At 28.4% G+C, this 16450-nt stretch overlaps 2 protein-coding genes across 4 annotated transcripts; one reads left to right on the top strand and one right to left on the bottom strand.

The window, feature by feature from the left end:
- The first annotated feature begins 1115 nt into the window (after positions 1-1115).
- LOC148238193 (uncharacterized) lies at positions 1116-2710 on the top strand. The gene is made up of 2 exons (XM_088205644.1): positions 1116-1250; positions 1343-2710. The coding sequence occupies exons 1-2, from the start codon at positions 1132-1134 to the stop codon at positions 2328-2330; spliced, it is 1107 nt and encodes a 368-aa protein (XP_088061770.1). The 5' UTR covers positions 1116-1131; the 3' UTR covers positions 2331-2710.
- Positions 2311-12369, bottom strand: LOC148238192 (alpha-tocopherol transfer protein-like). Of its 3 annotated transcripts, none has more exons than XM_088205650.1 (6): positions 12284-12369; positions 4112-4425; positions 3921-4045; positions 3753-3849; positions 3242-3383; positions 2311-2969 (listed from the first exon to the last, which is right to left on the bottom strand). In XM_088205650.1, the coding sequence occupies exons 2-6, from the start codon at positions 4402-4404 to the stop codon at positions 2721-2723; spliced, it is 906 nt and encodes a 301-aa protein (XP_088061776.1). In that variant the 5' UTR covers positions 4405-4425; positions 12284-12369; the 3' UTR covers positions 2311-2720. The 3 variants fall into 3 exon arrangements, with proteins under 3 accessions (XP_088061776.1, XP_088061775.1, XP_088061774.1); XM_088205649.1 differs by lacking the exon at positions 12284-12369 and adding an exon at positions 10044-10124; XM_088205648.1 differs by lacking the exon at positions 12284-12369 and adding an exon at positions 5930-7083.
- Between the last annotated feature and the right edge of the window lie 4081 nt (positions 12370-16450).

The raw sequence follows: 16450 nt of genomic DNA, 5'->3' as shown, positions 1-16450 counted from the left end.
CATTTTTGATTATGTTTGGAATTGTGCAATAATAATTTAATACAGCAATAACACATTAACTTTATTTAAATAATTTTTAAAGATAATTGCGTTTTTTAGCTCTTTTATATTTTATAAACATTTTTTATGCTAAAATGTAAGCTAAGTGAGAATTTGCAAAAAATGCAAATGCAAAAAAATAAATAAAAGTAGCTAGAGAAGTTTGCACTCAATGGCGAAAATAATATATTAACATACAGACAGAATAGCGTAGTCCGTAATGTATCAGGCTAGTAACTCTGAAGTTGCGTGTTCGAGCCCCGGCAGCGACACTCGAATTTTTATTTATAAGAAATGCGGTATTATAAAAACCGGACATAGCTGTTTAGGGGGGCGTTGATGACAGTAGTATATTTATTGACGGTTACAGTTGTTTACATTTCAAGGGACGCGCGCGTGACGGCACGCGTCCGAACCCTTGCGGGCTTGCCGGTAGAGAGAGAGAAAACGGTCACGGGATGCTACTCCAGCGCCGACCAGTTTTGGCCATAACAAATCTAAATTCGGCTCCCATAGCTGCAGTGGCATCTATTGATAATAAATTATATTACACCTAATAATTTATAATTATTAATATAGATGTCACTGATTCCCAGACTTTCAGTTTGGTGGTTAATACTTATTTTGTAGGTATTTATTATATCTGATTGACTTACTCAGTTGGTACAGATTTACCTCGTTGTGACGCATTGGGCTTACGCCCGTCAGGTTGCAACGGAAAATTGAATGAAAATAAATTTTACTACCTTAACTCGAATAAAAAAATATTTTAAATATTGTATATTCTGTTTATACACATGTATCGTTAATTACCGAGCAAGCTTTACATATCGACATTTAGATTGCTGAGTATTTCTATTTGACTAGTGAATTTTAAATTAGACATTGATCGATTAGTTTTCTTACACCCTTAGGTGTGAGAATAAGAATATTGATCAAGCTTATAATACTCATAACGATGTTCGAGAGTGCCCGAGTCTGACGTAAGTTCATATTGAAGATAAATTAGTTAAAAATAGATATATGTGACAGCTGAGTTACGAGTTTTTATTTATTTTTAAAATTCTGGCAACATTGACACAACTGTCAAAGATGAGTGTTACAGAAAAAATATCGTCTTTGCGAAAAATAAACAAATATTTTATGAATCACGCTAACGAATATTTAAACACTACTTGCGAACAATTACAATGTAAAAGACCCACTATAAAGTAAATAATTATTAAATTTATTTAAAATTTTTTATAAATATTTTTAGCGAATGAGTATTGTTTGATTGATTTTAATGTATAATTTATTTCAGATTTAAAAGTGACACTTTTGACAAAGAGGCCAACTCCAAAATGTCCAAAAACATGTCAGATTTGGGTCTCGATAACAATTTATTTATGCTGAAACCTGTGAAGAGACAACAATATGACAATTGGAAAAAGCGCAACGATTCTTCTAAATTCAATTTAAGCTCAAAATCTGATAATACATATTTGGAAAACACGAGATCATCTTTGAACCGTTCGTTTGCTAATTTATCAGTGAAATCTTATCCACAATCTTCGAGCACTCCTAGAAAGCTTTTGGTATCGAATAAAAAGTATTCTAATGTGACGCCAAAAAGTGTACCAAATCAAAAATGGCATACTTTATCAGACGAAGTTCCATTATCGACTTTATATAGAAGTAAATATAAATCACATAGCGATTTACGATCCAGTAAAGAATATATTTCTATAAACTCTGACGATGAATATTCAGAAGTCGATTTTGACGAGAGTACTTTGAGTCAGATTGATTCTATTGATTTGAAAAGCATAAAAAATTTCAGAGATAAATATTATTTCGAATGCCATTCAGTCAAAAAGAAGCTGCAAGAATTTAACGATCTTAAAGATACGCCTCACAAATGCCGACACGAATTTGTGGTAAACGATAGGCTATTTTTTGATCCTGTTTATAAAGATCATCAAAATAACAGTAGGTGTAAACATTGTCATTTATCTCTGAATGCCAAAAATCATCGTTCTGATAATAAAATTCATCTGTGTAAATTATCAAACGAATCTAACAGTTTGACGTCATCTTATGAAAATTTAAGTATTGCTTCGAGTAAAAATGAAGAGGCACCGGAAATTGTGATCAAGTTTCCTTATAGAAACGATCTAGTCATACCTCAGTGGAAGATAGATAAAAGTGTTTCTCAAAAGAGTAATGTAAAGTTAAAAAAACCGTCTCACAGTTACGACTCGATGGCTCTCAAATATCAAAAAGGTTATAGAGATTTTATAAAGAAATAATTTTATTTTCAAATAAATTTACAATTTTTTATATACAAAAATCAATTCAAGTCATTGATCACATAATAAAAATGTTAATTTTAACATTACATAATTTATAGTATCGATTTTTTTTATGAATTTATTGTAATCATATATTTTATTATGCTCATGTTTAATTATATAGAAAAATATATTGTGTTCAAAATAAATTGTAGACTGAAACATTGTATCACAATCGTCATGAACTTATTATCACTATTTATATTGATTAATGGCACAATTAGAAGTATTCCGTGTCAAATATCTAATAAAAATATTATATAATGCACCAAATTGTCAAAATATTAAAATAAAATTGATGTATTTATATTAAGGCAAATATATTATTTTTTAACACAGTCATTATCATTAATCGATGCATAAATCTTGGAAGCCCTTTTCCAATTTCGCCTTCTTCTTGGATTTTTTACTGTATGAATTTCTGTGCTGCTCTTCGGCATCAAAGTAAGGTAGAAGAGACTTGAGCAGTTCGCAGTTTTTCTTGTGAAGCGTTCGAGTGTCTAAGCAATCGCCGCCGAAATCTGGTGGTAACATTCGCCTCGGAATGCATTCGGAATAGAACTTCTCCATATCTTCACCAACGGAATGTAACTTAATCTATAATAAAAAAATAATATATGAAATTAGATATATACTACATAAAAGTGGTAAAAATCAAACGAAAGTTTTCTATTATTTATAAAAGTTATTTACGAATCATATCATAAATATATATTATTTTACTTGCGACTAACTTCATGAGTTATACACGGATAAGTGTTTATTATCTAAATCTTTTACTTACAATAGTTTAGAATATACACATATTTTAAAAAGCATTAATCAAAATTAAGTTTATTAATATTTAATTAAATAATAATATGACTCACCATACTCATAATTTCTTTTTTGAGGAATGGTTTCATTAGAAACAATATTTTGTCGATGAAGGAATTTGTATTCATTATATGCATTGCCTTCATATTCACAGGTAAAGCTTCTTGTACATATTGACAGAATTTTGCTATTCCACTGTAATTAATAAGAAATATACATATAATATTAATGAATATCTATATAACATCTAAATCAATACTATTATTAACAATTCTAATAGAAAATTTTTTTTTTTTCATCACAAGTTCAAGTAATAATTCATTTCTTAGAAAAATCTGTCTATCACTTATTAATTGAAACTTTTCCTATCTTTTTCTGATTATGTGCTAAACTTCTATATTCTTGCGGACAGATTTATTAAGACGGAAGCTATGAAAATCTACAAACGAACTTGACGCTATTCCGCATGTTAATCATACAAATGAATAACGAGTAAAAACAGTTTTTTTTACATTAATTTTAACCTAGTTTATAATAAATTATATAAAAAAATGTTTATAATACCTGATAGGGCATCTTGCAATATGACCCAACTTCACACCTTTCATATCAAACAAGAAAACAAAACCTCGCTGTGGTCCATTCTTATAAAGACAAGCATCTGTAATTATTCAGCGAGTTAACATAAATAATAAATTAAATGAATTGTATACAATAAATAAATAGAACTACCTAAAGACATGAATAATATTTTACAAGCTTCGTGCAAATGATATTTTTCCGGCTCGAACATGTGAAGACGATGAAAGAGAACATCGTAGCCTTCGTCAGTTAATCCCGGAAGTATAAAGTATTCCCTAAGAAATAAACATAATCAGTATGTAAAACACATTTATAAAATATTGAACCATTTAATAACTTACAAAGATTCAAGACACTCTTTCATTTCGGCTGATTTAAAGTTTCTATTGTCAAACTGGTCCGAAGAGCCATCTCTCACTGTATAATAAGATTTGATACACTTCTTAGTGCTATCGATCTTCATCTCACAAGCGTTGTAAAATAAAAGCAGCTGCTTATCGTGCATATCCTTGGGAATAATGGTATATTCTTCTTGGTCTTTCACCCATTTTTTAAGTACTTCAAAGTCTGTCTTGCTATAATTCGGGTTCTTGGCAAAAGCCGTATCAAAATCGAATTCTAAATCAGCCGCCATTGTATCTCAGCAGTGAATAATCTGAATTATAAAAAATATATTTCTATTATTTGATTTGTGCTGATTCCCATAGCTTTTTAATTTATAATTACATTAGGCTATAATCAATTGTATAAATTATGTAAGGCTATAGTGTAATGTCATTGGAATAGACTTTTAAATTATCATTGATTATTCAATTTATTCAAGAACTGATTACGCCATTGTGTTTGATAAAAATGGGCCTTAAACATTTAAATTTAGAAACTTGAAATTTATATAATTAACAAGTTAATTTTAATATCACTCATGATTTGAACACTCATCGTTCTACCTTGGAATTTACCGACTATCTATTCATTTTTAACAGTTTCGCAATTTTTCTTCATAGAATAAGTAAAAATAGGGCACGGTCATGCGAATGTCAACATTTGTGCAAGTGTGACATAAATTAATTGATTTCCATTCAAGAAAATATTATCACTAACTTGAGACGTATTAATAAAAAAATATAATAACTGAACAACTACTAAATACTTGATTGATTTCCTGTCTAAGAAAGAATGTCGTTTTAAATGTTTTTATTAAAATTATTAATTTCTCTTTAGTAACAAACAGACATGTTGCTGCTAAGACTGATACTTTGGATCAATAATATATATTAAACTAGGCCCTACCAGCGGCTATTATACAAGACACACTTATAATTTCGCACTTTGAGCTCACAATTTCACGTTATTATTAATGAATATTTTCTTTTTAATTAAAAAAAGTATATAGATCAACTAGATAAGCGAAATTTTAATTCAATAAAATGAAAACAGGCGATCTGTTTACTCTAAATATTTATATGATTCTGTCGATCGTTTTGATAATAATACATAATAATGAAAAGCAAATATAACAGACAATATGTATGAAAAAAATATTAGCTGACCTAATTTGACTGACAATATATTTAAAATAAAATAATTATATGTATGACTTATATATACATGGAGTTCTGTAGATATATGATTTTATAAAATGTTTCCGATACTGCATTTTTATACACATGAAACGGGCTATACATTATAAAGCATTGAAATTCTTTATGGAGGCGATATATACAATTGATTGGGAAGTAAAATAATTATCTAATTAAAAACTAAGGCACGTGCGTTGAAGTTATTTATATATAGCTTAACAATTATCTATGTAATAAGAAATTAATTTATAATTGTTTTAAAAAATAAAAAGCATATGCTCAGACTCTGATGTAATTGAAATTAACGAGTTCATAAAAATACCCGCATATGTACTTATAACATACAACCAAATATATAAATATAATTTATATTTGTGATTTTAAATGTTTCATAAGCAGATTTATGAGCAAAAATCTATAACTAAAAAATACTTATTTAAACTTGTATGAGTCATGTGACATACAGGTTAGCCAACTTAACGCACCATAAAACAAAAGGGGAGAAACGATTAAACCGATTCTCATATATTACAATTATATTTTTTATGGGTTACTTATGTTGCAACATTTGAGACTCACCGATAAATTAAGTTGGACACTATTGTTGTGAAGTTGTGCAACTGTGAGCTCAAGTTGTACGTCGAAGATTCTTCGAATGATTCAAAAGAGGCGAAAGGTCTCGCTATGGAACGAGACGTGTGGTCACAGCACACGAGTGGCTTATGACTGGCGATAGTCGCGAACTCTTTGGTGACCGCATTATTGTTTTTAATTTTGCAATACGAATTTGCGCAATCGGAAGCGACGACAAAATAATAATAAAAAAACAATCCGAAATGCATCGCGTGTGTGTGTGGTAGTTAGTGATTAATGCGTTTTCCTGATTAACAAAATTAGTACAAATATTTAGGACAAGAACACGTAATTGCAAAAGTTTTCTATATAATGACGTTGAAAACAAAGTAATATTATTGTTTTTGTGGTTTGTTTAAAAGTTGATTAGTCATTATATGATAAACGAATACTATAAATGTGATGTTTTTAATATTGCTCTATTGCTTGTCTGCATTTGGATATTACACTATGTTTTTAAAATATGGTAGTTATCTTTATCGATATTACTACGAACTTATGATATGAGAGTACTGGTTAAAGTATATTCAAACCGAATTTTGGTCAATAGGAGGGCGCAAAATCACTTCTCAGAAGTCAAAAATTCACGTCAAAAGCAATAAAAACTTGTCGGCGCAGTTTGGAAATCTAGTTTCAAGTCTTTCCGAAATATTTAATAAGACATTTTATTGCTATAAAAAAAGTTTTATAAAGTTAAATATAACCATTTTATAGATGATTTGTAAGTCAAGATTTGTTAACAATTAGTGATAAAAATCAGTAAAAGCACCAAAAAAAACTCTGCCACGAAAAACATCCAAAAAAAATAAAACTAATTTTAATTAAAAATATATATTTGTAGCGACCACACATAATCGTTGCATCAAATTTATTTGGAAATACTCGCTAAGACTTTATGAAACCAATTGATATGTATCCTTGATATTTTCTATGAAACGAAGTTTTATTTATCGGTATAAATAAATAATACTACATATTTGAGCATAACAGTCCATTAACAGTTGCTGCGAGCGTTGAAAATAGAACGGATTATTTCTGACTGAATATTATCCTATTTTTTGTGAATGGTCCAAATGATCAGTTACTTATTATTGTTTAACGCTTATCATGATTTTATTCTTTTTTTGTAAGTTTCATGAAAAGTTTTCGTATTTATTCTATTTAAAAACGCGAGGTGGTGCAGGCGTAAAGACGCTTGATCATTTGTCGGCAAAGCTGATTTTTTTAGGACAACTTTATTTTATAATTGCGTTTCGGAATGTAACATTTTTACGCTTTACACACATTCACTCTTAAATATTTGTATTTTTCTCTTTATTATCTTTGAGTTTTCATGAACACAAATACATTCCAAATATTTTTAATTTGCAACATAAAAATAAGTAAGTTTTTAATTGTGTTTATCATTTAAAAGCTTTACATTTTAACTTACTTTTTAAATTTATTTAGATAAATTTATAAAAATTAAAAAAATTGTAATCACCAATATTATATTTATATGTATTTTGACAATAGCAATATAATTTATTAAGTGATTATTTATAAAAAAAAAAATTTTCTATGTTAATAAGAAACATAATAAACACGTTAAAACAATAATAGGTACTTTAAAACACAAACAAAACATAAATATGCAAACAAATTCTAGCGAACACAACAAACTCAATCATAGGTGAGGTAGCTACTTGACTGGTACTAGGTACTAGTAGACTGTGAATGAGTTAATTCATTTTGGTAAAATATTTTTTCTGTGGCTTTTTCCCGAACAGAAAGACTCAAAGCTCATTTTAAGATATTTTTTTTGTAATATACTTGTTCAATACGGAATAAATTATTAGAGCTTGTTTTTGTAGCATTGATCTTCGTTTATTATTTTTAGTCAATACGAGTTTTAGTTAAATGTGTGATGCATGAACTTTTAATAGCATCAGAAATTTTTTGTGGTGTATTTTTTCGGTAACCAGTGAAAAAATCAATGCAATATAAAAAGTACAAAAATAATATTTTTTTATTTTGCATTAAAAACATACACACAAAATAATCGTTACTTCGAAATAAGCTGTGGAAAAGAATCGGATTTTTTGTTAGCGTAACAGATAAAAAAACAGTTATGCGTATCCGCACGGATGACAATTAACGGTATCCATTATACTGCCGAACAGTCCTGTGAGAAAAAGGGGGAAGAGGGGGGGGTTGAAGCAACGGACGTGATAATTGTAATTACAAATTTGAATAAATATTTTTTCATTCTCTGCGTTTTTTATTTTTATTTTCAAATTTATTTTTATCCACACAACTGACGAAATTTTTTTTTTTATAAAAATATACATGTAAAAAAAAACTAAATTTATCTGTATAATTTTCCTAGCATGTATCTAGTGCCAAAGCACCTACACAACCGTTGGACCATACTTTAACAAAAAAAAAAGTATATTCACTGAAAATGTAACAAACATTCCTTGAATTATCGTCGTTATCATATTCCAGATGATCAAAACGTTGGCAAATATGTCATAACGTCGTTAGAGTTATTAGTATATTAGGAACAAAGCAAAGAGCCTCAAATCAGCGGACTGGAAAAGATGGTGGACGGTTTCCCTCATTCTTCAAGTGTATATAAGCTAGAAAACATTTTTATTAGGACGTATACATAGTAAGCAATAACAAAGAGTGGTTCCACTCCAAAACATTGACATTAGCCAAAGCTCAGAGGTCAGAATTGAAAGAAACTTATTTCAGTCACTTCATCTAGAACTATCACTTTGCTTTCGACTTGGAATAACGAGAATTCAATATATTTTTAACAAGTAGAGCTAAGTGGAATTAAGCTAGACCATTAAACCATTAAAAGTCCAGGTACAGAATTTTTATTTAAAAAATTATGATAAAAACAAAAAAAAAAAAATTTACGGACTTTAATTATTTGTCTGAGGTATTGTTATACAGCGCTGTTAACGCCTGCTATATTACAACGGTAAATTAACAGCAATACATACTTTAATATATGATTTTTAACTACTTTATGATATGTATAAATATTTAAACGAGTATTAGGGGTTATATATTTTTGGTCAATTTTTTTCTGAACTGAATTAAAAATAAACGAAAAACTTGGAATTAAAGTGAATAAGCAAAATAAAAAGTCTTACAAAAATTGATATTTTTGTCTTACAAAACACATTTAGAATATTGTATATATTTAACATTTCTAAGTTACGAAATATTATTTTAAAGAAATAAATATACATAAATTTTATCACTGTAACTAATAAGAAAACGTGAGAAAAACCATAGTTAAACTTGAAAACCGTGCAAATAAATTATCATGTTTATCGTAATAACGTTATCCAACATAATAATATTTCGTAAACGAATATTTACATACTTTCACGGCGAATTCGAAAGTAATACAATAAATCAATCAATATGAATTATAGTAGGAATTTGCAAATACTTCAAAGTAAACCCAATACGCGTTCCCATACTCTAGGTCAGTTTTGCAACATGCATCTCAAGATTACTCATACTTTAACTGAACGAGTCGAGTTCAACTTTCGCTTTTTGAATAAGCGACTTTATACATGTATCATTAAAGGTGTGTTTTAGCATGAAACTGTTAATTAGAATTAACAACTGACACAATTATGGGGCATATTGCAATCAAACAAAATAATACTAAAGCATTTCCAAGGTTGTTAAATAAACAAGGAAAATATTATATTTATTTATACTTTAAGAATAATAGGAAAAAAATACTTCAATTCAAGTTTTTTATACAAACACAGTCGTAATTAAAATGGACCTTCAAATCTTAAAGACGAATAAGTTTTCGATATTGCAAATATAGACCTGTATGAATATTTTAGTCATCAAATTAATATTCTGCATATTTATGTATATGTACATTCTAAGAATTAATAATTCTACAACATATTTATATACGATTATGTTCAATCATTAAGTATTGTTTTAATTAATAATAAAGAAAAACATTACAATTAGTAAGAATAATAGTTATAAAAGCAAATGTTTAGAAATGTAAACATAATTGAGAACACACCTTTACTCGAGCACACCTGGTGAACAACTGATTAGACACAGGTATCGCACAGTCTACCTGTTGGGTTAGCATAAAGTAAAAATCGACCATTATTATGTATTTTTTGTAAGCAATATATTTTAGATACTCTTTGTTGACGTATGGAATGCATTTTTTTCAAACACAAGGAGTTTTTCGAACAAATTATGGAGTATCATTGCAATAAACGTTTTGAAATAATTGCGATGATGTCAATATAATCGAGGGATATAAAAAATATGAATGAGACTTAAGCACCATATTGGTATATAGTAAATACAAGACGGCGAGAATATAAAAATAATAATATTAAATGTAATTAAGTTTTATTTTATACAATAAGCAAATATTTGAGAAAAAAATATTAGACATATTATTCTCTTAAAAATCGATTGAATAAGTTTCTTGAATTGAAATAAACACCCTTATATTATATAATATTTAAGTATAAAAATACAGCATCCTAAAATGTATACTATCAATATATACATCAAGAGAAGTAGGGGTTAAAAAAATAAATGATAAAATTGTACTTTAGCTCTCAAGAACAGTTTCCGAAAATTATATAGAAGTTGATTTGAAATAATTGTGGTGAGATGTACTTAAGATTTGTTTATAAACAATCAGCTCTTTTTGTAAAATTAATTTAAAAAAAGAGGCAACCGATATTGCTTTTGTTAAAAGTTAAGAAGTCATCAAAGAATGACATAATAATTTATTTATTTAAGAAGATGTAAAAAAATATATTTAAGGCCCTAAAAATGTTGAAAATATAAATACTGATAGATGCATGTCTTATATTGATCTTTAGGAAGATAGTTTTGGTGTGGGAGTAAAGCTAAGTTCGTTAGTCAGTCTGATTCGCTATCTTGTTGCAAAATGGCGGCTAATTAAAAAGGTGCAAAATTTGTAACCCTGTTTAAAAAATCTTTGATAAAAAAGTAAAGGAGTGAAAAACGTTCTATAATGTAATAAAAATTGTAAAAGGATTATTTACAAGATTTATTTTTAAAACAAGTTTTTTGTAACTATAGCAATTCTAGTGTCCTTAAAAATAGTTAAAATCCTCTTAAACAAATGTTTTTTTTTGTTATTATTCATGTGGTATTTTAATTTCAATTATTGTATAAAACCATTTTTTTACCAATTAACTTGAATATAATAAAACTTGAATAGCCACCATTTTGAAACAAGATGGAGGGTCTGTCATATTGAAAATATTCATTTGTGATTTTCTTTTTTCGCCGAATATTTTTTTGAAAGCGGGTAATAATTGTGGGATGTCTACACAGCTCCACAGTTAACGCTATGGTGATTCAAATGACAATTTCGAATTCATGAAAAGAAAATAACTACTCGTTTTAACAAAATGCCTAATAATAATAAGCGAATAGTCAATACCACAATTGCGTAACTGAACAGACCCTATTAGTACATCCGCCCGTTAACCGCTAGTAAGCACCAGAAAAACTACCATTTTGTTCGTAAAAAATATAATAGACAATGCGTCTTACCAACGTATAAACCGTTATTGTAATCTACCCATTGATTTTCGACCCTTGCAATCGTTCCACCTTGTATGAACGTAATATAAACATATTATGTTTATACAATATATTATACCTGCTTTTGTTTTGTTATATTAAATTTATTTAAAAAAACTTACATATATGTTTATTATTATTAAAATATATTATGCAATAAATAATTTCGTTAAGAAATGTTATCAACGTAGAAGTATTACAGTGTACGAAAAGAATTTTAAGTTATTCAAATACGTCGTAATATTTTCACTACTCTATAATACAAGCCTAATAAATTTTAAACATAAACTTGTTTATATATGAATAATTAAAATACGCGTAAAAATAGTAATAAACTTATGTAAAAAAAATAGTTCTCTTTCCAGCCATTTTTATATGTGGCGCTAGTGTCGCATAAATAAACAAAGCGCAGCTTTTTATACATGTTTATGAATGAAAACTGTCTTATTTACGTATATTATTATGTACGCATTGTTTGAATAACACAGCACCATCTGTTGTACACTATCGTAAGCAGAACGCTTATCGATAAGCAATACAAATTAAGATAGATCGATAGCGTTTTTAGCAATGTCTCAAACCGAAGTCGAAATATATGCAATACGGCAGTATAAATGTTGTTATATTAAACAACAATGAAAATAAGTATTGTTATTGAATAAAAAAATCTGTACTCACTCTGCGAAAAATATTTTTTGCACACCGGCATGAAATGTCAAATGTGACGTTTTAATTTTAGTTTAGGGATGTGATGTTTTCAGTGCTTTGTAGCTACAAAGCTTTTGAGTTACAAAATTAATTTTGTAACTGAAAGCTGTTTTTTGGGGGGTTAATGTTATTTTCATTATATTTTGTGAAACAATATAAAAAAATTACTGTTTTCTATTTTATAAACAACTCAAAACACACTTAGCCATTCTGCATTGGTTTAGGGTCAAAAGTTGCGAATTTAAATAAATATACATCTAAAAATATTTCATAAAACCTGTTAGCAGGAAACATATGAAAGGGTTCGTAATAACTCAGGTTTTACACACACACTCACTCAAGCTATTTACTACCTTACTTCAGACAGGAATGTCATTTAAGCTTTTTCCAGGATTCATGATATTTTAATAAATTACATGCATTTTTCTGGCAGAATTCAAAGGAATCATTGTTTAGAATCCACGTCAAACGCAATAAAATCGTGCCGTCGTAATCGCAGTGGAAATGGCAAAATGAAACGCAGAACCACTTGGCAAAAAACAATTGTCCCTTCTCGGAAGTTACAAAGCTACGAGAACAAGGCGACGCGCCTGCCTCATAATGCGAAAATCACGCGAAAAAAATGCTCCCGGATGAAAAACTGTTGCTCACCCTCCATATTTCCCTGATATAGCACCATCAGATTATTATTTATTTAAGTATCTACAACATAATTTAGATGGTAAAAAAATAATAGCGTTAGTGAAGTTAAAACATTTCTTTCTGAATATTTTAACTAAGCCAGTCAGTTTTTACAAATGTGGTATTAACTTGATTTATAAAACTTGACTGATCGATGAAAGAAGGTTGTATCTGTTGATAGAGATTATCTTGTAGGATATATTGTAAAATAAATTTGTTATTGGAAAATACTTTTTGTTAAGAAAACATCCTTTCTTTTGGGTACCCATAATATTAGAAAGCTCATAAGGAAATCTCGTAAATTACATAAAAGAGGTATCATAATTTTAAAACATTGTGTAATATCAACGTGCAGACAATCTATGGAGCAATATGCGAGATGTGAAGTCTCTCTGTACTTCAGCTTCCGCTTATTTTCTCTTGAGAAAAGTTAGCTTGGTTTATATTTTGAACTTTCATTAGGTTAGGTTTGGGTTTGAACAGCATATGGATGTTTTGCAACTGTCAAACTTAGTTTCATAAACATTTTAGAGCAATCACAAATCACATTTTTGATAGTAGAAATATAAATCTACTGGTAAATAATGCTGTATTTGTATTTTTATAATAGGAATTTTTATTTATAAACAAATTTATACAAAACTGTCCCCAGCTGTAGTGACATCTATTGGTTGTAAATAATATTTTTTAATTATTAATATAGATGGCATCGATTTCCAAACTTTTGGTCCGGTGGTTAATATTTACTTGTAGTGTTTACTTGTTCATTATATCTGATTGACTTGCTCAGTTTGTACAGATTTACTCCGTTGTAACACATTGAAATGAAAAATTATATTTTTACTAGTAAAAATATATATCTACCGGTGAAAATGTATTCCGATTAGGCTTCATTAAAATGACATATTATAAAAAATATTTTCGGAAGAGATTTAAGACTGTTTTTTTTCATATTTTCTTTAAGATATAACCCGAGAATTTTTGGTTTAGAATCATGGACGTCATTTCAGTTTTTTCAAGGAAATGGGCAGAGGTTTGCTAGTCAGTGGTCCTTTTTCTTAATATTGCCCCCCACATGCCCCCCCCCTCAAATAAAGTTTCTGACTTCAGACTACTAACTCGAAAACCTGCTACAGCACTTCGATTCATCTGAACTCTTATCTGTAAAATAAACACCAGACATAAAAAAATGAAATATAAACTTTGATATATAATTATTCTTATGCGTCTTTTTTTGATTAGATTAGATTGATTATAAAATTTGTTTTTATTATACACTGATACTTATATATAATATAATATAATATAATTCATACTTTTTACTATATTAAATTAAATTATTTCTATTTACAGAATCCCGGATAGGTTATATCTATCCGGAATCCGGGATTCATAATAATATATAATCGAATTAAAATATAATAAATAATTAGCGAATTTCTGTAAATCTTGTTTCAGAAACTTCGATATAATAGATTCTAATTTATAAATTGTTTTTTTTCAGTTTTATTCTCCTTTTTTCTCTCGAGTCGAAAAACTCAATATGTTATATGATAAACCGCTTAAGAAGATGTTCCAGAAAATTAACAATGTTAGATATAAAATAAATAAAATCACTCTCGTCTAATTTCACTGGACAAAGCTATATTCGATATTCTTGTGTAGATAAATACGATTTATTTTTCTTCGAAAGGTGTCATCTTCAGTTCGATATGTAATCTATCATATATCACTGGTTTCTCATATTTCCTATGTTTATTATTAATACTGCGAAAAATCTTAATCATCACTTAATAACATTGTGATATGACACGAATTACCAAATTTAATCTGTAACACAATGTTGTTCTACATTTAATAAACAATTACAGTGTCACGGTACAACACAAAGATATTTTTCCGGCAACAAACGACGCTGTGTCATCATAAAATGATATTAGTAAATTTAGGTTGTATATGACTCAAGAAACAGATATATTTTGTCTGTAATATAAAGATGTTTTTCGATATATTGATACTTTTTAAAAGTTCATTACTAATTTACCATTTTAATTTATGACTAGATTTATCATTGAAATTAGTTATAGTGTACATAAAAACATCTCATATTTTAATATATTCCTAATACATCGTTTTTGTGTGTTCATTGTAGTGTCGAATTAATGACGTAACGTAGATGTTTTTATAACAAAGCTTATTATTTTTTAACCTTACAGCGAAAACTTATAATCAGATAGTAAAGCTTAATAAATATTTTTTTTTGGTGCTACTAAGCTACCCTTAGCTACACTTAACACTGGAATTCAATTGCTGGTTGTCGGTAATTCCGGAAGATTAGATAATTTGATTAAAGAAGGTGTTATTTTTATAAGTACTCTATAATAGTATTATTACTTAAAACTATGTTTTTATTTTTGTTATAGGGTCTAATATGTTAACACTTTACTGTGAGTAAACACACTAGAACGCATTACTGAAGTAGGTTTATATTGAACTAATCAATCGCTTGCATCACTACTAGATACCAAAGATAATTTATCCATTTGAAGTTTAGAACAAAGCTGTAAGTATTTTTCTTACATATCATTAGAAAAGTGTTATAATTGTAAAACCTTTGATATTCTCTTTTAGAGATCAGCTGATTTACTATCTAACTAACTAATTCACTAGCTAACTAACCATGAGGGTAGATTAATAAATCCTAGCAAAACAATAAAAAAACACATTATTTAAGGTTGATTCATTTTTGTTTCTCAACATTGTTTCCTTTTAGCTCGATACATTTCGCCCAACGCTTTTTAAAGCCATCCAAAAAGTAAGTTTCCAGAAGACCCTGAAAATAGGCTTCTGTTTTGGCGATGACCTCCTCGTTCGACGTGTATCTTTTCCAGCGATTCGTTTTATTTTAAGTAATTTAGGTGTAATTTTTATAGATATGATTTTAATCATTTATATTTTAATATTATTAAAGAAATAATATATTTTGTTTTATTGCGAACGTTTGAGAAGCCGCGCGTGCTTGACGTCATCGGGGCTAAGTAGAAAATACGTTTGTGTGTGTGTGAATGAATAATGACAAAAAGGCATAGCGTGGTTTCGTTCTACGCTCGATTTAAAATATTTCGGTTTCTCGACAATTAAGTTCGTTTTGATTATTCTACATGCAACATATGAAGCGTTGAGAATATTAAAGGCGACCTAAACAACTAATAAAAGTAAAAAATCGCCACACACATTTGTACTTATTCAAACGGGGGAATAAAAACTATATAAAATTGGCATGCTAAAAAAAACTTTTGTTTTCATTTATTTTTGTAAAAAAATCGTGATTACAGTATTTAAAAATACACGCGGGGATTGACCGTACAGCCTAATTGATCTTGATAAATACATTTATCATTCGTCAAAGCTGTTCGCATAATATAAAATGGTTCGCAAGAACACTGACTATATATG

The sequence above is a fragment of the Plectrocnemia conspersa genome, unplaced genomic scaffold, assembly GCF_051122295.1.
Source record: "Plectrocnemia conspersa isolate PC_06_02 unplaced genomic scaffold, ASM5112229v1 ptg000002l, whole genome shotgun sequence".
Lineage (NCBI taxonomy): Eukaryota > Metazoa > Arthropoda > Insecta > Trichoptera > Polycentropodidae > Plectrocnemia > Plectrocnemia conspersa.
Note: the sequence above shows the minus strand (reverse complement) of the source record. Positions and strands in the feature narration are given on the sequence as shown.

What these genes read in the sequence shown, in the direction of transcription:
- LOC148238193 (XM_088205644.1), top strand. Translation starts at nt 1,132, where the DNA reads ATGAGTGTTACAGAAAAAATATCGTCTTTGCGAAAAATAAACAAATAT. An exon ending in TGTAAAAGACCCACTATAAA is followed by an intron (nt 1,251 to 1,342) that starts GTAAATAATTAT and finishes AATTTATTTCAG; the next exon opens with ATTTAAAAGTGACACTTTTG.
- LOC148238192 (XM_088205650.1), bottom strand. Translation starts at nt 4,404, where the DNA reads ATGGCGGCTGATTTAGAATTCGATTTTGATACGGCTTTTGCCAAGAAC. An exon ending in AAAGAGTGTCTTGAATCTTT is followed by an intron (nt 4,046 to 4,111) that starts GTAAGTTATTAA and finishes TTTATTTCTTAG; the next exon opens with GGAATACTTTATACTTCCGG. An exon ending in AATATTATTCATGTCTTTAG is followed by an intron (nt 3,850 to 3,920) that starts GTAGTTCTATTT and finishes GAATAATTACAG; the next exon opens with ATGCTTGTCTTTATAAGAAT.